The sequence below is a fragment of the Abrus precatorius genome, unplaced genomic scaffold, assembly GCF_003935025.1.
Source record: "Abrus precatorius isolate BTA unplaced genomic scaffold, Abrus_2018 Scaffold11, whole genome shotgun sequence".
Lineage (NCBI taxonomy): Eukaryota > Viridiplantae > Streptophyta > Magnoliopsida > Fabales > Fabaceae > Abrus > Abrus precatorius.
The window spans coordinates 23642730-23665765 of NW_020874303.1; the positions used below are offsets into that span (position 1 = coordinate 23642730).

The 23036-nt window shown below is 30.7% G+C and overlaps 2 protein-coding genes and 1 pseudogene across 2 annotated transcripts; 1 reads left to right on the forward strand and 2 right to left on the reverse strand.

Annotated features, from left to right (window-relative positions):
* Nucleotides 1-2700: 2700 nt before the first annotated feature.
* LOC113855271 (protein SLOW GREEN 1, chloroplastic) lies at nt 2701-4043 on the forward strand. The gene has a single exon (XM_027486841.1). It carries the CDS (start codon nt 2815-2817, stop codon nt 3715-3717), a length of 903 nt encoding a protein of 300 aa, XP_027342642.1. The 5' UTR covers nt 2701-2814; the 3' UTR covers nt 3718-4043.
* A 3772-nt stretch (nt 4044-7815) lies between these two features.
* LOC113855866 lies at nt 7816-8798 on the reverse strand. The gene is made up of 3 exons (XM_027487497.1): nt 8723-8798; nt 8082-8579; nt 7816-7977 (listed from the first exon to the last, which is right to left on the reverse strand). The coding sequence occupies exons 1-3, from the start codon at nt 8750-8752 to the stop codon at nt 7816-7818; spliced, it is 690 nt and encodes a 229-aa protein (XP_027343298.1). The 5' UTR covers nt 8753-8798.
* Nucleotides 8799-9877: 1079 nt separating this feature from the next.
* Nucleotides 9878-21266, reverse strand: LOC113855867 (annotated as a pseudogene).
* Between the last annotated feature and the right edge of the window lie 1770 nt (nt 21267-23036).

The window sequence follows — 23036 nt, forward strand, 5'->3', positions numbered from 1 at the left end:
ATACATAAATCTTTAGTCCTTGTAAGTTCACTGTTCACAGTTCAATCCTTAAAGATTTTCAGTAAATTGTGTTCATTAAACATATCCATCTATTGTTTATTTACTTATCAAAAAAGATTTTCTTCATGTGTGTAATGGTCTTCAGTGAAATTTTTTCTTACTAAATTTAAATATAGAAAATTATGTGTTTTTAGCATTAATTTTCATTGAAATTAATTTTTTTACTCTAATATTATAAGCATTGCAATTAACATTACAAAATTGTTATTTATTCAGATAAATTTATTTTTTACTAAAAAATGCATTTACAACGTTATACATAAATAAGTGTTAAGCTTAAACACGTTACTTAATAATTTCTTTATATAATATAAAATTTATCTATTTAATAATTAGTTTGAATTTTTTATTAAATAAACTAATTTTATAAATTTTATATAAAAATAAATTAATAACTACTTTATCATATTATTTTATGGTAACATATAATATATTTTTAAATATATATAAATACATAATGTTAAATATTGTATTTAAAAATATTTAAATTATATAAAATTTAATTTATATAATTACTAACGTAAATTATATAATTTAACAATCCAACTGATAAATTTTAAATTATATAAAAAATTATTAGGTAATATAAATGACGTATTATATAAATAGAATATCACTATCTTTTTCTCTCATATAATATCAATATATTTTTTTATATTAAAAATAATGTATTATGATTTGATGAAAATCTTAGAATTTATGTAGATATAACAATTTCTTTTACAATAAATATATAAAATAAATAATTAACATAACAGGATTATAATATAAAAATATTTTATTGAATTTTTTTATAAATATTAAATTTTATCAATTTAATTAATAAAAAGTTACATATTAATATTATCATTCATATAAATTTTAGATAAATTAAATATTTATAAATATATAATATTATATATATATTAATAATGAAACTTTTTTTATAAAAAAATTTGTTAAATATTTTTTATTTATATAAATTTTCATAAATTCAATTTATTTAAAAAAGTATATAATTTGATGAATAAATTGATAATAATATTTATAATAAGTTATTAAATTCAACTAATTCGACTAACTTCAGCTATAAACAAAGAATATAAAAATTATAAAAAGCTTTACAGTATTTAGTAAATTAAAAAAATATTTACATATGAAATAATAATAATTAATAATTTTATATTAATAAATAAAAATCTATTAATTTATTTAAAAAATATGCAAATAATTCTTATTCTTTAAGATGTTAAAATAATTTAATTTAGAAACAATATATAATTTTTTAATAAAACACTAATTATTATATAAATATAAGAAATGCGTTTGCTATAGTTTTAAATGATATTTGATTTTTTTTTTTAGTTTAACAGTTGTAATTTTTTTAATATATTACAAAATATTAATATTTTTTATTTAAATTAATAATTTATTATTTATTACTATTAGAAAATTAACAATAATTATTATTTTATATATTAAAAATTTATTAAATAAATAATAAATACTTATTATTAAAGGAATATCAATATAATTTTTATTTAAATCATTAATTTCTCTTTATTAATATAAAATTAGTTTAAAATTAAAGATGACTTTATTCTAAAAGTAAAAATTAAACTCTCGTTTTAGTCCTTGAAAAAAATTTGATTCTAGCATTTTAATCTTTAAAAAATTTAAAATATCACGCTCCAATTTTTTTCGCCATCATTTATTTTAATCTCTAAACTCAAACTCTATTAAGAAATAATAACAAAGAGATGAACTTGACAAACACCTTTAATTGTTAAAAATAACATTGTTATGCATGAGTTTGATTGAAAAGTTGTTGCCCCCTAAAGAACTTCAGAGCTATCATTAAGAAGAGGATTCTCTATAATAACATATTTCAAGCCATTATTAACCTTTAGTAATAGCAAAAAAGGAGAAATGTTATTGTCACTTACTAACAATTTCATAGACACTAATTCAACCTTGATATTGGAATCTTATTAGAAGAAAAGGAATAACGAAGATCTATTTGTAGCAAAATTTCAACTACTTTAATGTGATAATTATTCAATACTTCTTCATATAACAGATTGTTCCCATCACAATTTTTGACTCTAATGTGGTTCTTGTTTACTTCTATTTCATGCCTAATACTAGTCATGCCCAATGCCAGAAAAAAAAAAGTTTGACATATTTAATTAATAATTTTGTGACTCTGTTGTGTTTATACTTAATAACTATACAAAAAGATATTTTTCCTTTAGTATTAAGGAACAGAATAATTTAATATTTAAGATTATATTTATAAAGAACTCTATATATAAATGTTATAATCTCACAAAAAATATTATCTAAATTCATGTTTCCAATTTTTGATGATTAAAAATATTTTATCACATTCATTTTTTAAATAACATTATTTTTTTATGTTTAAATATTTAAAATGACACTTAATGTAATAAGTCATTTTCTGTTAATAATATTTTTTTAACAAAGTATAAATTTAAAAATTAAAATAAATAAATAAATAAAAATTAAAAATTAATATAATATTTTAAATTTTTTTAAAGACTAAAATACTGAATTCAAATGTTATCATAACTAAAATAAAGAGGTTTAGTCTAAATAGTAGCACTTCGTGCGATCGACCCCTATTCCTCACCTACCCACCGAACCATTCAGTTGCGACGTTGAAACCTCAGAAGTCCAAAACAAAAGTCCTTAACCCCGCCTATCTTCTTCTTTGCAATAAGCATTGTTCTCTCCATAAACCCTAATTCCACCATGTCTTCAACGCTGGCCACTGCACCATCCTCAATCTTCCCCTTCAACCCCAACCCCAACCCCACAACCACAAACCCACACTCTCCCTCCACTCTCCGTTTCCCTCCAACACTTCGCCCTCGCTTCACCCTCAGCGCCCATCACTCCTCCCACGCGCCCATCCTCAAAACCATCGCCGGCGCCGCAATATTCGCCGCCGTAGCCCTCAAATTCCCCGCCTCACCTGCACGCGCTCAGCCTCCGCCACCACTCGCCGAAGAAACGACGCCGCCGCTATCCGAATTCCTCGAAACGAACTCCGAAGCCGTCGATGCTCTCAAGTCGTTGCTGCAGCAGAAGCTCGAACTCGGCGACGACGAGGAAGCGCTGAAGATCCTGAAACGCTTGATCTCCGCACAACCCGAGGTCGCCGATTGGAAGTTTCTCGCGGCGAGGTTAGCGAGCGAAACCGGCGATTTGGAGACGGCGCGTGGGTACTACGAGGAGGTCTTGGCGTCGAATCCGTTGTGGTTTGAGGCATTGTTTGAGAACGCTTTGCTGATGGACCGGTGTGGGGAAGGGGAAGCGGTGATGAAGAGGTTGGAAGAGGCGCTGAGAGTGGCGCAGGAAGAGAAGAAGGCGAAGGAAGCGAGGGACGTGAGGTTGATTATGGCTCAGATTCAGTTTCTGCAGAAGAACGTTGACGAAGCTTTGGAGATTTATAACCAACTCACAAAAGAGGACCCTAGTGATTTCAGGCCTTATTTTTGTAGGGGCATGATTTATAGCTTGCTTGATAAGAACGATGAGGCTAGGGACCAGTTTGCAAAGTACAGGGAGTTGAGTCCCAAGAAATTTGAGGTTGATGGATACTTGAGGACCCCTTTGTCAAGGATGAAGTTGTTTGGTACCGACGAGAGCTGAGAATAACAATAATAATAATGAGTAATAATTTGAGGTCTTTTTGGCGATTGGAATAAGGGTGGTGGATGCAAGCACGAGATTTTGCTGTGTAATCTTTGTGTGGGGTTTTGTTATCCTTACCTGCACTTGAGTTAAATTATTTTACTTTAGCTATGCCACTCTTTTAAGTATTGGGTGGGTGTAAAACTTGTTTGTATGTTTAGAATGGTAGGGAAATAAAGGATGACAATTGAGTTCTATTGAACTCCACCACACTTTTTTGTGAAGGCTTGCGAAGTGGAAGTAATGATACTTGTGCTTTCAATTTTTTATTCCATGATTGTTCTAACATGGCTATGCCGTTATGCTGTTAACTTGATGTGGTTGGATTAGCCATAATTTTCTAAAATTTATCATGTTATCAATCTTCTTTGAATGAGGTTTGGTAGGGGTAGCTGGTAACTTTGTTTTGGAGGAGACAGATGATGACTTGTGCTCCATGTGTAGTTCCCATGTAATAAACGGCTTGATTTCTTGTCAAACTGTGTGTTGAGTAGATACGGATTCCCTGGCGCCAACTGCATGGCTCTCTCCTTCTCTTCCTCTCCCTCACGTTCTCACAGCCCCTTCCTGGCCCCTTCCTGGCCCCCTTCTCCCTCTCACCCACCCTTCTCCCTCCCGTTCTCTCAGCCTCTCCCTCTTTCCCACCAGCCTTTCCTCCTGGAATTCCTATTCTGTATGTTTCTTTGTAAATATTGGATATTGTTGTTTCAGTGTCACTTATCAAGTTCATCTTGCTGATTTATGAATAGTACTGCATCTTTCCCTCCCCCAACTGATTATGTATATGATGATAATTGTAATAATTTTAGTAAATTTTAGAAAACAGTTTTTCCAACATAATTTGTCTATGGATTATTGAATACCAATTCTTCCAAGCTTATAGCCAATTGGTTTGGGAAAGGAAATTGGAAAATGATTTCCTGATATTACCGACTCTGCTAAGCCTCAATATCCCATGTTCTTTTCATGTGTTTTCTTGATGCATAGAAACCAGATTTTCTTCTAAAAAATGTTACAAACTTGTAGACTTGCTTATATATCGAGAAAGATTGAGATGGAAATGGGTTTTTTTAATTAATTTTAACTAATATTTTTCGTGGGATTAGACTTAGTTGTTATTGTAATTTTAACTTATAATTAAGGGTGTGAGAGAGCAAGTAGCTAACATTTTTTCATTTGAGAAATACGGTATGGAAAATCTTAAGCTCCTTTGGTATGCATAAACAGCGGAATAATTTTTCTTTCGTTTCATTTAAAATGAAGGTGAGTAATAGTTTGCCCAATGATTGACCTCATTTCATTGCGATAGCATGTGCTTTAAAATGCATATCTTTTTTAATTCATGGATTTTGCTTCTTTGTGCATATTCCTCCACCTGTTTGTTTGTCTTTTTCTTTTCTGGGGAGGGGGTTATCTCCATGGTTATTTCTCCACACAGGCAATACATGCGCACAATGAAAGTGTTTACAAGCATCAAATATTTAAATAATTTACGCAAAATTTTCAATTTAAAAAGTCGAGGAAAAAATTTAGGGTTTACTAAAAAATTATCTATTTATTACAAGATCTTAATATATATTTGAACTCTTTTTCTTTAAAATTCATGATTTTTTAAGGACAATTTTAATTTCTTAAAAATTCAAGATTTTTTTTTATTTGAACTCTTTTTCTTAATTTATTTTTTAAATAAGTCTCTTAATTTTTTTGTCATCCAGTTCCTCAATTTGTAATTTGTTATCTTTTTTAATATGTAATTATTAATATTCAACTTGATGATATATAGTTGATGTGAATGACGATGCAATAATTATATTTATATTTTAGTTTTAGAAGTCCTAATTTTATAAGCTAAAATTTTATTAAAAAATATAAAAAATAAACAATGTTATTAATGAGACATTTTATTATGTTATATCTCAATTAAATTACATGAATAAAATGTTATATAAAAAATAAAATAATCAACAATTTTTTAACAGATGAATTAGATAAAAAAGCATTTTGGGGAGAGGAGCGAAGGAGACCAGAACCTACTCTTATTCTCTAAATCTGTCCTTAATTATACATGTTTGTGAAATTTATTATTTTACATGAAATAAATTGATAACGCTGTAGCAAAAGCGCATGAAAGTTTCAAAAGAAATTTTTTCTTTTGCTAGATTATTTTTGTTTATTGTGAAACTTTTGTGAAAAAATATTATAATATATATATTTTTGTTTATTGTGAAACTTTTGTGAAAAAATATTATAATATATATTATGCATGTACAATGTATATAAAATTTTTTTGTTAACCTTATTTCTTAAGGTTAAGTTTAAACATTCAAGAATAAGCAATTTTTTATTAAAAAAATATTTTTATATTAAAATTAAAAAACACAATAAACATTTTAAATAAGTTTTTATTTAATTAATTATTTAACTTTGATCTTAAACGATAAAATTAACACTTTTAGTGTAAAAGTGAGAAATGTGAGATGTATAGTGTATGGACTCTAAAAGACTAAAACTGCTTTCGTGAATCATGATCATGATTTTATTGTCAAAAACAACATATCATAACATTTTTATCAAATTTGCCCATGTGATAGAGGTCTAAAAAAGGAAAGCATGAGATAAAATGAATGATGTGACAATAAAAAAAAAACAAAATAAAAAGTTTTGTAAACTTTTATTACACATGTAACACTACTCTTGGAATTATGTTATTACTCTTGGAATTATGTAATAACAATAAGTTGAAATATGATAAAATTATAAATTATATTTTATCCTAAATCAATATAGTAGTCCTCTGTATGGACAAGTGGAACACAAATAAGTAATAAACTCGTGGAGCACGTGTATGCATGGGGAGGGATGCAGCTTGAGTTAGCGTGAAGTTTAATTTAATAACAATAAAATTGACTATTTGAGAAAAACGAGTTTATCTTTTTTGTTTTTTCTTATAAATTAGATTTTTATTTCTTAATTTATAAGATGCTCGAGTTCAATGGGAAACGTTCATATTATATGCTTAAATTTTATAACTAAATTTCAATAGGTATCTAATACCGTATGTAAACAAATCACGTGCCAAGCTTCTTGAAAGTTTTAAAACAAATATATGAAAGTTTGATTCTAAATATTATAAACAAAAATACACATTAAACTTGAATAATAAATATCAAAACTAAAATAGACATGTGTCAAGCTTTGATTCATTTAACAAACCAAAAAAATGAAACTAAAATAATCAATTCCAACTCATTTGCTCGTAAAATTTAATTCATTGAGTTAGATCAATGAATCATAGTCTGTATGCATATAGTTTTGAATAACAACATGCAATATTACATACTACTATTGTTTTCCAAGAGCATCGGTCGGCAACATGAGTTCATGGGATTGTGGAAAAATTGGACACTATCCAACCACTGCTAGAAAAAAAGGTGAAATTTAAGATTCTCATGCGCTAATAAAATCTTGAACCCACCATTAAATATTCACTGTCTTGTCCAATTCTGTCATCATTATCATACTTGCTGTTATAGAAAAATATATATTAATTTTAAATAATTAAAATCGATTTTTTTTAACAAATTAAAACATAACAAATATTAATAAAATTTATTATTTTTAAAATGTTCAAAATTAATTTTAAAGATTAAATCCAACAAAATTATAAAAAGAATGTTAATTTACATATGAAGTTTTATCTTATAATAACATTTAAAATATTTTAAATTTGTGTTTACAAGGTTATTCTTTTGTTATGTGTTGTTATTGCTTGGCCATTATTCTACAAACAGCACACCAATGTTACTACTAACACCACTTACTCTCAGTTGGATCATTATACACATTATCAACGACATCATTCGCTGCACTGCATATAACTTCGCTATTTCATAATTCAACAAAATGTGTAACGAATTTTTAGTCAATACGGCGTCTGTTAAAATGGATTAAAACTTTTTTAATAATATTTCAATTAAAGAACTGGCCAGGTTGAACATTTGGTTAAACCTACTTTTACATATTATAAGTAAATTTAAATAGTCATACTTATATAACTTACGTCACACTCAATGCAGAAGAAAGTTGCTTCGTTTCATCAAGCATGCTCACCATCTCTTCCATTTCATTTTTGTTTTCAAATTTAGCAGGGTTTTGAGACAATCCACCATCTCCATGTATCAAACAACTCAATCGTTCAATCCAAGTATTTAAAAACTCCTGGAGGCAGAAAGATGTGAAAAAATATATATTATACATTGAACTTCGATAGAGTCACATTTTAACTTTGTATTTCAACACAAAGTAAAAAAAATGTGGCTTACCTTTATTATTGCAGAATTAGGTGGTCCCTTACTAAGACACAATTCATCAACTGCCAAATGTAGATTTTCCAACATATCCCAGAAGCAGTCAACACTCAGAGACATGTTAATATCACATTTAAATCCACTATCCGATGTCTGACCAGAAACAGGAACAGAGCTTTTATTTGAAAGACTGGAACAGTTTACTGAAGAATACTCCTTAGATGTTGAGTCAGAAGCTTCTCCAACAACCACACTGTCTACTCTACTCGGAAACAACACTTGTAATACGAGCTCTCTTTGCTGACATATTGTGAAATCCACATGCACAGCATCTGGACACAAAATCTCTGAAGTGTTCCGTAACCTGGCAACAACCAAGGGATTGCCAATCATTTTAAATGCTTCAGCAAAGACTTTCAAACCCAGGTGCTTCTTCCCTCTCCGAAGAACATTACGAAATTCCGATGGCAGTTGTGACATCACATGGCTATTCCCTAACAGATGGCAAAGTAACTCCAAATGCTTCCCAGAAATGAGATGAAGCAAACATATTGAAACAACTGATCTCAGAACAAACAAAGGAAAATAATTCTTCACATCTAGGTTTGATTTTCCAATCCAATTTTTGGTGCTATTTTGATCATAAAGAGACTCACAGACAACTCTGGCAATGAATTTATAGACATCTTCTATGTCTGGTCGTACGTCAGCTATTAAACTTAAATTTGAAAGGGAATTGTCACCCTGGTGAATGAGCCATTCAATAAAAGATGATTTTGTAGCAAAAATGAACCCTTTATGGCATGATGATAAGAGCAGAAGGCGGTCAATGAGATACATATAACAACTGGGACATATATAGTCAACTTCCTTGATCCAATTCACATTGTAAGTGTACTGCAATGCTTCATAAAACTTAAACATGCAATGCTTCTCTTTAACTGCTGCATTGCCTTCTGAAGTTTCTTGAGCTGAACTCCACAGCAAGCTCTTAATGAACTCTTTCCAGACTGGATTATCTTTAAATCTTGTCATAATGTCCATATACAATTCATTTTTCAGATTAGCTGTACCAAGTATCATAGCTACCACCCTTCCAATTTGACCATAAGTCAGCCTATCTTTCCTATCAATGTTTTCATAGATGACCTCTTTAACCAAATCCTGACAAGTCTCAGTTGTTCGAAGAGAAACCATGTCTTTTATCAGGGATTTCCTCCAGTCTAGAGGAACTGAATAGCGAAAGAAATAGTCAATTGGATTTCTGCAAAATTTCTCCAATGTTTTCAAGTTACCATGGCTGTGGCTAAAACATTTGGATTCAAGGAGAAATTTTGAGACCTCATAGATAAGCAATAAACACCTGAATTGACAAAACTCGGAAAGAAGTTTATTAACTGAAAACTTGTAGAGTGCATCAAGAACATGCAAGACTTCCGTGCCAACAGACAACAATTGCGAACACCAGTAACTCCGAGCAGCAGAAACTAAATTTTCAACATCAATACAAGCTAGCCTTCCGGTCTTCTTTAGAAATCTATCACCCAGTTTTGTCACCCAGTTAGCATCAGGGATGAACAAAACATAAATGCCATTTAAAATAGAAGTTTGCTCCCGAACACCCAAATAATTCAATGCAAATTTTCTATAACTTCTGTGCTCATGAATATCTTGTGATTTGAGACCTGGAAGATATTCCAATATATGAACAATGTTGTCCTTCCAACATGTCCAACAATGAAACAATGTCTCCACAGAAAGTTGATTCTTCAACATCATTCCTTCCATAAAATCATCAAACACACTGTTTAGCCAGGCAAACTTGGAGGAGTTAAGCTGAAAATGAGCATCCAAAAGCTTCCACCAACATAATATTTCACCTCTGATACTGCCATATATGTGAGAAGTTTTCAAATGATTCAGTATCTCAAATTTTATTATGCTCATTTGATAATATTTCAGCTTCTGTAGATGCAAACATATAAAAGCTGCTTGACTCTTCCTTTGCAAATGATACTGCTCTACTCAAAAGCTCAGGTTTCTGGGCAAACTGCTTTAAGGGCCACCCTTTGCTTCCTGCAGACCAAAGAGAATTTGCAAAAACATAGAGAAGCAAAAGTTTGCAAGCTTCCTTGAATTTACCAGCTTTTCCCAATAGATCAGCCTCATGTAGAACATCACCCATCATCTTAGAAACATTTGCTGCCTCAGTAAAGTTCCCTGATTCCTCTTCTAATACAAGAAGCTCATCAAGTAAACTTAAAGATTGTAAGAACTCACGCTTCAAATCCATTGAGTGAAAAGCTCTAACAAATTTCATCATGGATCTAGTATCTTTACGTTCAAAGTAATTATGAGCACAGCTTTCCAGAAATTTTTGCTCTATTGTGTATAGTTCATGACTTTTACCCATACAATGATCAGCATTTTCCTTTTGTTTCCAGTGTTGAATATAATATAAGCCAATGTCAAACAATTCTCCTTTTGCACAAACATTCAAACAGTCTGAGAAGAAACTGCCTCTAGCAAACACTTGAGCTGAAACTTCATAGCATCCAGCTAAATAAAAGCAATCCCCTGCTCTTTTCAAATCAGGTTTCTCACATTTCTCCAAATAAAGCTTCCCTGTCATGTCAGCAGAAACAAGATTACTCTTGTATATTAAAAGTTCAAAAATTCGATTGAATCATAAATATGAAAATGCATAAAATATATACAGCACACAAGAATGAAATTTTTTTATTGATGACAAAACTGAACAGAAAAAAGGAAATTCTCCTTCCAAGGGTTTCCCCTTTGTACAAAATAAACACTTTTATCATCTGCATAAACCTTTCATATCTTGCTGCACTTTAGTAGTCCCTGAAATTTGTGGTAATATTTTAAAGTTAAACATTAACAGAAACAATAGGTTTAACAAAATGAGTGTTCGGATTAGCTTAATTTAGAGAGATAATCTTTTTTTTTTTTTTACAGCTTATTGAGAAAGAGATTTGAAAAAAGAAAATATTTTCCTTTTAAAGCTTTAAAACAGGCTTACGACAAAAATTTGAGAAATGTTAAAAAGGAATAGACATGCATCTCACTAGAATTCCTACAAATATATAAAAAAGTTGCAAAAACAAGAAACAAATATTTATTCAATTTCAATTACATGCTGTTAAAAAAAAAACATCAATGTAAACATATGGGTAAGCTATGCACGGCATCAGTTTAAAAATACGTATTTAAGATAACTGGATAGTGAGAGATAGTCCCAATGACTCAAAGTCAACTGATTTTTTATAGTATCCAACAATGCTTATTAAACATGCAAAAGAAAAGCAAGATACAGCTGATGGGTTTTTTTTATTCCTGTGATACTGTTCGGAAATGAGATTCAAAATTGAAAATTAAAAAGGATTTCATTGAATTGAATGAAAAAAGGTAAAAATAGGAGACCGATCTCAAAAGGAGCATATAAAATCAGATCTTTGTATGTATTTAACATGTACATATATCATAGGTCCACATGTAAAAGATTTTGTATTCATTACACGAGTTTCAACTTTTATAATCATTAGTTAAATTATCGTTCCTCTTTCATTTTTTTTTTTCTGTTTTATAAGCAGGTTCCAATCTGCAAACTGGCTAACACCAGCCAACGAGCACAAGACATGACCATGTAGGATATAAATTCACTGTTTTGTAAAATGATGTCTTAATTCCTAAAAAGAAAATAAATAAAACTCTAAAACAAGTAAAATAGTTATAATTCGTCAGCATATGGGATAAAAATATTGATGTAGATGCCAAAGCTCATGTTCATACCAGCTCTTTCATAATCCCCCAAATCAGAAAAACACTGGGCAGCAGAATCACCCATGCCTATGCCTTCAAAAATTTCAGCAGCTTCCCTAAGAATTGCATTTGCATCCTCAGGATTCAAATCACGCAGACGGTTTGCAGTTGCCCAAAGACCAGCAGCCTTAGACTTTCTCTCCCAATAAGAGTCCCCTGCTCTTTCAAAACACATTGTTGCCATCTCATAATTACTTTGATAATAAAGCTGCAAAGGAACAGCCAAAGTGCAATGATATCATTTGGAGGGAAAAAAATTTGCGGGACAGAAGTATAACATCTAAATAATTAGCTGCATGATTCACTTAGTATTAAACTATTCAAGAATAGTATGATATAATTCATGACGTATAAAGATAATGTTGATTTCAAAGCAAAATACAATAAGCAACCTGACACCACAAAATAATGATTCAGTCTAATGAAACAAAAAAAGGCATGACATGTGTTAATTTAATTTATTACTATAAAATGAATGTGATGGTCAGTTATATAAATAACCTTTTTGCCACGTGACCTCCATTCTTCTGGACTACTTGCAGCTTTCATTGCCTGAGCAAGCGAATCATCCAGTTCTTTAAATTGTACAAGACATTTCTTTCTCCAATAATCAAACATCGGTTTAGAGTAGTCCTCAGTATTCTCACATATCCACAATCTCTGTCTTGTACGAGTTATAGCGACATATAGCTGCTTAAGTTCAGAGCACAAGAGATTGTGTTTAGAATCATTGAAAATTGGACAAGACTTCAATTCTGTAGGTCCTAACATATCTTGTTCCTTCATATACTCATATATCACCCTCCATCGATTTTTCAAAGGGGAAGAGCCAAAAAAGTTATACAGCAATACATCCTGGAAAATATAACACAGCAGAGCATTAAAAAGACATAACATACACAATAGCAATGAATTCGATAAGATGATATGATGACAACCTGAAACTCGAGGCCTTTGCACTCTAAAATTGTTAAAACAAGAGCTTGTTTCCCCACATACTCTAAGATTTCCTTACGAGCAGAATCGTCTCGTACCAAAATTACTTGCTCTGCTCCAAAGCCAACAAATTTCCCACCCAAATGTCCACTATTGCCAAAAATAGTTACAATTGCATTTTTTCTACTTCCACATTCAAGAACAACTGGACCTTCCTCATATATCAAACTGGTCTCAGGCTTCAAAACATCAATAGAATGAGGAAAAAAATGGAAAAGAAGCTCAATGGTGCTCTGAGATAGTTTCAGCACTCCAGCATGAGTGCGAAAGTTCTGATTCAATAAAAAGATTTCAGAAAATTTTCCTTTCCCTTTTCCTTGGTCATTATAAATGCTTCCCTTTGATTCTTGCACAAATTTCTTGTAAAAGAGAGATTTTATATCCTGGAACCTAAAATCAATTCCCCTTGCAATTGTTTGTGCTGTGTCCCCGCAGAAAACAAAACCCTCTTCTACATTGTGGCACACATATTTGAACAAAGCAATTTGACTCATGGTTAGATCTTGAACCTCATCAATATACACAAAGTGCATCTCATCACCCTCATATCTATTAATTCTGAGTCAACGATGAAGGTCAATCACAATATCAGCCAAATCAAAATCCCCTCTATCCATCTTCAATCTCTCATAACTTTGATAAATATCATATATGATCTCTCTTTTCTGCTTGATTAGACTTGATGCACGGTTTTCAGATAAGGAAAGATATTCCTCACGGCTTAGCTTACCATCCCTGGATTCCATAGCATGCATCCCTCCTTTTATATGCGTTATGATTTCAGTGAACACTCTAGAGGAATCAAGCTTCTTCGTATACTGGGAATTAAAATGGGGCCAATATAATGAATCGAACCTGTCATAAGTCACCTCCTTCTTTCTTATGAATGACTCCAAAGCAACGGATCTTACACCAAGGTTCTGACTATTGGAAAATAGGTCAACAAATCTCTCAAAATAGGAAATCCCCACAGTCCCATCCAGCATCATTAGAAACTTCTGAAATGTTATCACCAGGGGATATGAGTTGCTAGGAAGATTCTTAAAAGAGTCTGGTATATTCTTAAACTGTATTGATGTATCAACATCAATGTCGTCCTCAATAGAATTGCTTTCAGCAGAAATGTTGTCACCATAAATGAATCTGTATGCACAAGTTATAATAATGTTTAATTCCAAACAAACCATGCATAAAACCTATGCAATAAATCAAAGTTATGTGAAGCAATGAAAAAACATGAGGAATAATTATTTCAAAAGGGTTGCACTTGTTATTCTAAAATGATAACTAGAATTAAGGACTTCTGATGGTTAACTTGAATACCATTACATAGTTTCTTATGCAGACAATAATACAAAAATCTCATTGAAGAAACTTTACATATACCTTATATCATGCAATTCAGTAGAAAAATTGCAATTCATGCAGTAAAAATTGAATTATTGGGGCGCCATAAACTTTATATTATCAGGGTTGAGAGCAATAAATACAGCTTCAAATATTCCATTTTGTGACACGCTTTGCACTTAAAAAATCACACCTACAGACTTAGACCCTTCATAAAGAACTCCAAATTTCACATGTTCCCTTTCCACACAAAAACTTATACCACAATCCACATGTATAAGAGATGGAGAAAATATAAAAATACAAAAATCTCTCAATAAATTATTTACAAGTTTGCACGTATGCAATATGACAAAGTAAACATTCAGTTCCAACCAATCCAAGTATTAAAGTGATAAATGAAAGACACGCAGACCAGATAATGGCAACTAATATGAAAGACATGAGAGATTAATCAAAAGATAGCCAGATAATGTCAAATTCAACAAGACATGTTACTTGTCATTAATCTAACAAGGAGAAAGCAAACATAGTCTATACAAGAAGTCCCATACCTTCTTAATCGACCAACATGATGTTTTACTGCTTGACATAGTTTAGGACTCACTGTAACAAATAACTGGTGTAAGACAGGCCTGTCATTCACCGTCCAACTCTCTTCATATTTTCTATCATGATTCAAACAGGGAACTGAAGCACTAAAAGTTCCATATCTTGCTTCAATGGCCATATGGTGCAAATTCTCCTTTTGAAATAGCTTCGCAGTCAAAACTGTGGTTTTTCCAGTCCCAGAGCGACCCAATACAAATGTACTTTTAGAAAAGAGGATTATTTCATGCTCTTCATCTGATACTTCAAAAGGAAGGTCCAATTCATCACTGTTACTATTGGAAAGCAAGTGGGTAACTACAGCTGATGATAAGCAGTAGAATTTCATTAATAACAAACTCTCCTCAACCTTTGAGTTCTCAACATAAATCCTTTGATCACAACCACTTAATTCGGCTTCATATCCATTATTATCAAGATTCTTAAATTTAAGGATCTCTATTGAATTTTCCCAGCTTACTGGGACCTCCATATTCCTAGAAAAGAAGCAAAATGCATGATATCAGCTAGCTATAACAGCTTATATCTAATAGGATGTAACTCAAAGCACTTACCCCTCTATACATTTCTCACTGCAGTGACTTAAAAAATCATCAGTATAGCTTCCAAATATATTATCAAGACGCTTCACTAATTTAGGTATATCCTCCAGAGTCAGTATATCCCATATCTTTAAAACTTGAGTATATCTTGATTCCTTTACTATATCTGTTGAACAAACAACAAAGAGACCTCCAACTTTGAATTGCTTTAATATACGTGATGAATTTCCACAAAGCAAGTCCACTTTCATCCTTTTGGGTCTCCACCCACTGGAAAGTTTGAGCAAGAGGCTAATAACTGACTTTTTAGTCTGCTCTGATCGCAGTTTCTTAAATGATTTAAGGAAGTTATCACTGAAAAGAACCTGCAAAAACATGGAAGGCATGAGTGTGAACTAAAGGTCAAACACAAGAATATGAAAAACAAGAACAATAAGTAATTTACGAGAATGAGATTACAAATACCTTCCACCTGGAATTTTTGAAAAGGAAACTATCTGCATTTAGCAAATCATCTAATTGATCCAGTTCTTTCTTCGTATCCCAGATGCTTTTTGCCAATTCCTTGTCTTCATCAGCATTAAAGAAACATTGACGCTTTTTAGCATCTAGGACCAAAGATTTCCAGACATTTTCCTCATTTGTTAGGCACCTTTCATTTCCCAATATCCACAAACAGTACCTGTTTAACATCAAAATGCCAGCATTACATCCTGTCTAGAAGCAAATACAAACTCTTTTTGGGCAAAAACAAAAAATGCAAAAACAAATGCTACATAGTAACTCTACCTAGCCCTTGTAAGAGCGACATTAGTCCTCTGGTTATTGGAGATGAATTGAAGTGAAGTGCTGCGATTAGTTCTTACAGTTGATAATATAATAATGTCCTGCTCTCCTCCCTGGAAACCATCAATGGTTTTCACTTTCACATTAAATCCATTGTGCCTATCAAACTTCTGTCCAATTAAATCCTGAATCGCAAAAACTTGAGCTGCATATGGAGACACTATACCAATACTGAGGTTCTCCTTGGAGTCACACCATGCTGCATAGGGAAAAAGCATGCAGTACATTACTATTAACAAAATATGCATATTAAAAGTTTTATTTTTAACAAATCAAAATTTCTGGTATATTCATCATGCACCTTTCTGTCAACAATGTTCACAAAAGAAAAAAGCTATTTTTCCGAATACTGCTAATATTAAGTGAATTCCAACTATGTAGTTTTGAAATCAATGAACATCTTCTTTATTGAGTAGTACAGTCCTTTGAAGGAAATGAAAATGCATTAAAATGATAGATCACCACTGAGATTTCACACACACACACGTGCTCACACAAACCTTTAAAACAATTTTTAATTATTTTCACCACAACTGCCACTTCAATCATATTTTTCCGGCTTCGTCCAGCATCATCAAACTCTTCACTGCCACCAACTACATTTATAAAGGAATAGGGTCCAAACATTGATCCTGGGAGATATTGCTTTCTGTAGTTTCTCTCAACATTTGGAGCATCAATAATTTGGCTTAAATAAAAGCGTGAATTTGGAAAGGAACTTATTGCTGGATGCATCCTGTACTGTATTTTGAGGAAGTGATTTGAATGACCTAGTGAGCTCAGCCTCTCAAATAAGCTTCTTCCAAAACCGACTTCCAAAGAAACCTTAGACAGAACCAAGACAAGGATAACTACTAATTAGCAATGGAAATCTTTGTAGGCTTCAAAAAGTGGAGATGTAAGAACCAGGGATATTGAAAATAAAGTAGCGTGCACATACATTACTTTCAACCATTGCTGGAAGCTGGCATTCATCTCCAACAAGAACAACATGGTCTATGCTTGGAAGTTGTAGAGGTATGATTGATTCACATTCCTTCAACTGAGCAGCTTCATCAATCACCAAAATGTTTAGTGGCTCCATGGCAACAGAATGCAGCTTAAAGGAACTAGAAGCAGTGGAAAATATTAATGAGGGTGTTTGTAAGCAGAACACTCTAATTGATTCTTCGTTCATAACATTTGGCAAGTTTAGTTCACCGAGTGAATCTTTTAGGGTACATAAAGAAGACAATAATTCAGTTCTCTTTTTGTACAATAAGTATTCAACACTCACAAATGACTCAAAAGAACTGGGTTGCCCTTCTGGAGGAGAAAAAATATTTTCCAGTGCCTCAGAAAAAATATTACTTTGAAACAGCAAAGACTCAAAGGAATTAACTGAGCGTAAAAGGCAAATCAAATCTTCAAAGTTATGGTCCAAAATGTAACTTCTGGCTACGTGAGTACATAAGATAGAAATACAGTCTGTGAGTGGGACTTCTACAGAAAGAAACCTTTCTCTCACAAAATCAAGAAAAGTTTTGCACATCTTCCCACTACAATCTAAGGTGTTATCATCTCTTGTCTTAAATATATTATCATCATCAGCATGATCTTGCTCCTTTCTCAACTCATTCTCTATGAATATATGATAATGGGAAACACAATTTTCAAGAAGATCTATCATTGAAGCAAAACAATATCTCCAACCAGTAATTGGTGCAAAGCACTTTGTTAACTGCTTGACACGATAATCCAAATATATATCTTCAATGTCTGCACCAACTTTGAGCCGCTCACGATTTCCAAATAATACCATGTCTCCTAATGCACAGAACAAAGCATCAGAATCTCTATCAAATGATTCTCTCACCATGCTTAAAACACGTGATGCTACTTCTTTAATGGCCACATTCGTTGGGGCACAAACAAGAGCCCTACAGTTCATCTTCAGAAGAGCAGAAAGCAGAGTGCCCAAAGTTTTAGTTTTCCCTGTTCCTGGTGGACCCCAAATGAGATCCACAGTAGATTTATGATTGCAGTGAAAAGAAGAAAGGCATGCACAAATTGCCTTATATTGGGACTCATTCAACTCTGATGATAACCTTTGATATCTTCTATCATCCTGTAGAAGATCCATCCCCAGAGAGCAGTAGTCACAACTTTCCTCGACCTGTGCCCCGGCACATATCCATTAGTAGACTAGTAGCAACAATTAAACTTCAAAATATGTTCTACTTAAAGGTGCCACATTGTCTCCACAAAGATTAACAAGGAAATTTCATTTACAATTTATAAACATTTCAGCTAGTTGGTGTGAATCTTCTGATACATAAATAGAAACTGTGCAAAACAGCTTCCCACTATAACTATAATAGACAATTAACACTGAATATTAAAATAACCAGAACATTATTGCAGTGATATGCTTTGATACAGATTAACACAAGAACAATCTTTGATGACAACAACTCATCATTTTATTACAGTATATTAACTTTAAAACATTTCTTAAAACCGTAACATGAAATTAACTTTCTTACCACATCACCTGCACATAAAATTTTCTTTATTAGCCTCGACCTTCCAGACATGTGTAGTGCATTCCATATTCTTCTATTGGGGATTATATTTGTCAAAAATACTATAAAAAAAGATTTTTGCCCTTCTTCGTTGAGGTCAATGTCTTTAGATGCAGCAACTTTAAAAGAGGACATAATTTCAGTATCATTATCGTCAACCTCCTCTGTAATCCCATCTGACAATACAAACGTCCAAATTCTCCCTTCCCTTTGTAAATCATTAACAGTTTCAGGTTTAAAATCTGCCAAAATGAAAATATCTCCAACCAATGTCTTGTACAGATCTTTTCCATGTCCAGAGAACCTGTTTTTCCAGATATCAGTTTTAACATTGTAGAGTGTCTTATCATATGATTTAGCCTCTTCAAGAGAAACTACTTCAGCAAAAGGTGCACTTGATAAGATTTCCATACTTGAGCATAATTGTGCACGAGTTTCTTCCAACAACGGGTACATATACGACCCAAAATAATGCTCAACTGAATTGAACGATAGGTCAATATGTTTCACCTACAAAAGGTAAAATGTAAACGATATTATTTGAGTGGTATGCAAAATCTTATGTAAAAATACCTATTCTTCAAAGTAAATTTTAAACACGTTACAAGCTTTGGTATATTATCTTGCATATATCCTCCTAATAAACCCTCTATTAATAAAGTAAGTATTTAAATAAATAAAATAAATGTGTTTATTACCTTGAAAAATAAAAATTAGTTAATATTTTCTTCATTTAGTAATTAGGAAGATTGGTAGGTATAAAAAGTTGGAAGATTTAGAATGATCATGCTAACTAGTAGCTAGGGAATTAATGAATAATAATTTTTTATTGAAAATTATGCTAAGATGCATTGGAAATCACTGGAGTGGGCGCATTTTTATTTTTTCCAATAATTTTTTTTTCTACTTTCGATTTCTCAACTAGTGCTGCGTTAGCACTTTCCACTTTAGAATTATTCTACCAGAACCAGACCTGCATGTCAAGCGGTCGAAAACCATTAACAGTGACGTCAAGGTCCACGGTCAATCCAATGAGACTTGGACAACAGCACTAAACCCACTCTTAACACTCCATTCAACTCAAGGCATTGCACACCAAATATATTTACATTAGCAAAGCCTTTAAGGGTGACTTTTATTACTTGTTAATCATTAACAAGTTGCTTAGCTCAAGAAAACAAAAAAGAAAAGAAAAAGAAGTTAAGGGTGATAAACAAACCATGTCCTTGTAAAGATCTTCATTGAAAACATCTTCAAGAGACCAAGAAAATATAGTGTCTATGAAGCCATGATCACCATAAGTGGCCATCTTCTTCCTTGATATTCGACTCATGGTGTTTCCTTCCTGGCAAAGAATCTCAAGTCACTGCAAAGGGTTTGATCAAAAACCGATTTTGATTTAGACCCCTAAAAATGCACAATACATTGTACACAAGAAATGGATTCCTTAACAAGAAAGAAAGGTGAAAGAATCCTCGTACTATGCCTGTCGTACGTGCACTGAAGAGGCTTTATAGATAACAAAAGAGGCTTTATAACCATTGAACTCGTGAAATATGAATTTGACTAACTATAGATTTTGTTTTATGAGAAATATGTTACAGAGGCTGGAAATTTCGAGAGGATCCGAAGACTGACACCCATTATCATTTTTCTCTCTCCACGCCTTTTGCTCAACATTGATCGAGTAAAACAGAGTGTTGGTAACCCAAAAGATTTTCACCACAGCTAAAAAGATAAACACTATTTTAAATAGAACACTGGTTTATATTTAAAAATTTAAAAGTAAATAAAATCAAAATTTGAAGATATTAAATGTTTAAATGTCATAATTTATTAAGTATATTTTTATTTTAAATTTTTATAATAATATAAATTTCTATTAAATTTCTTATCATAAGCTTGCTTACTAAAATTATAAAAAATTATTTATTGATTTTAAAAAATATTTAGTTCTCACCAAAGTTGTAAAACTAATTTTTAGTTAAAAACAGGCTAAAATTAATTCTTGAGTAGCAACTTTTGATTAAACTATTTTGATATTGAAAAATTGCCATTAAGTATTTATTTAAGTGTCTGGTTAATTTAAAATTAAGTATAAATAATTTTAATAAAATTCATTTTAAGTTGTTAAATATAATTAAAGTATGTGCATAAATTAGTTTGAATCATATATTTTATTAAAAAATATAAAAATTATTTTAAATTTTAAACCAAGTTATTCTTTATTTGGTGTTAAGGGATTTCAGAAATTTGCATGAGTTATATTTGTTATTTTTATTTTACAAAAAATGTAAAGATAAATAAAAAGGTGGATAGTAGTAGCACTGTGTTGTAGAAAATGGTGGTCGTTTCGTTTCCTTCCTTGACACTCCTCGTCTTGCGTCATAAGTCAAGTCGTCGTCTTCGTTTATTGCTATGTGCTTTTTCTGCTTTCCTCCAAAAGATGTCGCCATCTTTTCCATTTCCTACAAAAATAAAGTTTATTTATAAAGTACAAAAATAAGGGGTTATCCATCTTTAAAATTTTATGGAAGAATTATTATGTACTTTGAATTAAATTCATGGTAAATAATTTCTTATTTTTTTATAAACAAATTCAATTAAAAAAATAGGAATTTTTCAAGGATAGTGATTAAAAAAATTTATTGAATAAAACAATTTATTTAAGATTATAAAAAAGTAACTAAAAAATTACACTAATAGCATATTACAATTTAGAATACAAATATTTTAATATATTTTAAAAAATTTGGGAAGATTGTTTAATATTTGTCAAAATATTAATTCATCTAGAGCTCTTCAAATAGGAAGGAAATGAAACGGATTATGTATCATGCGTATATAATTATTTTTAATGATTCAATATAAGCTAAATTCTAAAATATAAATACAAAAGTTATTTAATTTAATTAATTTTTAATTTTTAAAATTTTATTCTATTTAGTTTTAAAATTTTCAATTTGAATTGTTAAATTTGCTTGAATTTATTCATAGCAAAACATCCTAAAATACTAAAAAAAGTATTTTTTTTAAAAAAAATTATTTTTAAATTTTAATATTTATCTTTAAATATTACTAATAATTGTGTCCGATAAGAGTAAAGGATCCTTTTCATAAAAGGAAAATTAAAATTCCTGAATTAGCTCTAAAAATATGGAAATCACCTATGAACCATTTGATGCCTTTCTCAATTCTCATCTTATAGCCTGTTCGAAAAACGAAAATAATATTACTACCATTTAATTTGCATAAAAAATTGTGTATGATTCTCTTCAACCATTAGTTTTTAATTTAAAACCTATTTAATTGAAAAAACCGGGAAAACAAATAAATTATTAGACGCTGCCAATAATTACCCTTAAATTTTTTTTTAAATTTTTGGGACGTGCCAATTCTGTTGTTCATGAATCATGATGACTATTATTAATGAGATCGTGGGACATTCGAGGATATACATCACAGAAAATTGTCCAGTCGTGGAGAGCAACTTCCTAATTCTTAGAATACTAAGTTTTAAAAATTAATTTATAATTTTCAACTTAAATATACGTTTCAATTTTTACAAAATATTGTAGCATAAAATTAGTATTAACAAATATGACAGATATTTTTTAACTTGATTTGATCATTTATTTAATAAAATTAACTGAAAATTTATAATTTATAGTTGATAACTTATTTAAAAATTTATAACTTATAACTATTTATCCAAATTATCTTAAATGTATTAACTTAATAAAAATGATATATAATATTATATTAATATAATATAAAACAGCATGGGACTAAAAAAAAAAAAAAGACAAACTAAAGAAAATTGAACAACAACTAAAAAGTTATTAAAGTCATTTTTTAGATACTAATTAAATTTTATTGTATTATTTTTTAAAATTACAATTTCTATTAAATATATATACATAATATAATAAAAATTTATTTAATATTATTAATAATATCAATATATACGACTAAAAGAGAAAATATTAATTTGAATAACACACAACAAACAAAATTCAATTTAACAACCAACAAAATTGGTAGCTAAAATATAAAAATTGATTGTTAATTTTTTTAACTACCGAAATAGTTACCGATTTTAATTAGTGACTAATATGTTGGTTGCAAATATATTTAGCGATGTATAAGACTGAACTTATTTCTCTAATTTTTTTTGGCTCAACATTAATTTTGACGAGTTTAAATTTTAGTTTTTAAAATTAAAT

Bases quoted from the DNA above. Each gene is read 5' to 3' on its own strand.
- LOC113855866 (XM_027487497.1), bottom strand. From the start codon at position 8,752: ATGTCTATAAATTCATTGCCAGAGTTGTCT. The intron at 8,580-8,722 runs GTGAGTCTCTTT...AAGCATTTGGAG, and splicing joins ATTCATTGCCAGAGTTGTCT to TTACTTTGCCATCTGTTAGG. The intron at 7,978-8,081 runs GTAAGCCACATT...TTCTGCCTCCAG, and splicing joins CTAATTCTGCAATAATAAAG to GAGTTTTTAAATACTTGGAT.
- LOC113855271 (XM_027486841.1), top strand. From the start codon at position 2,815: ATGTCTTCAACGCTGGCCACTGCACCATCCTCAATCTTCCCCTTCAAC.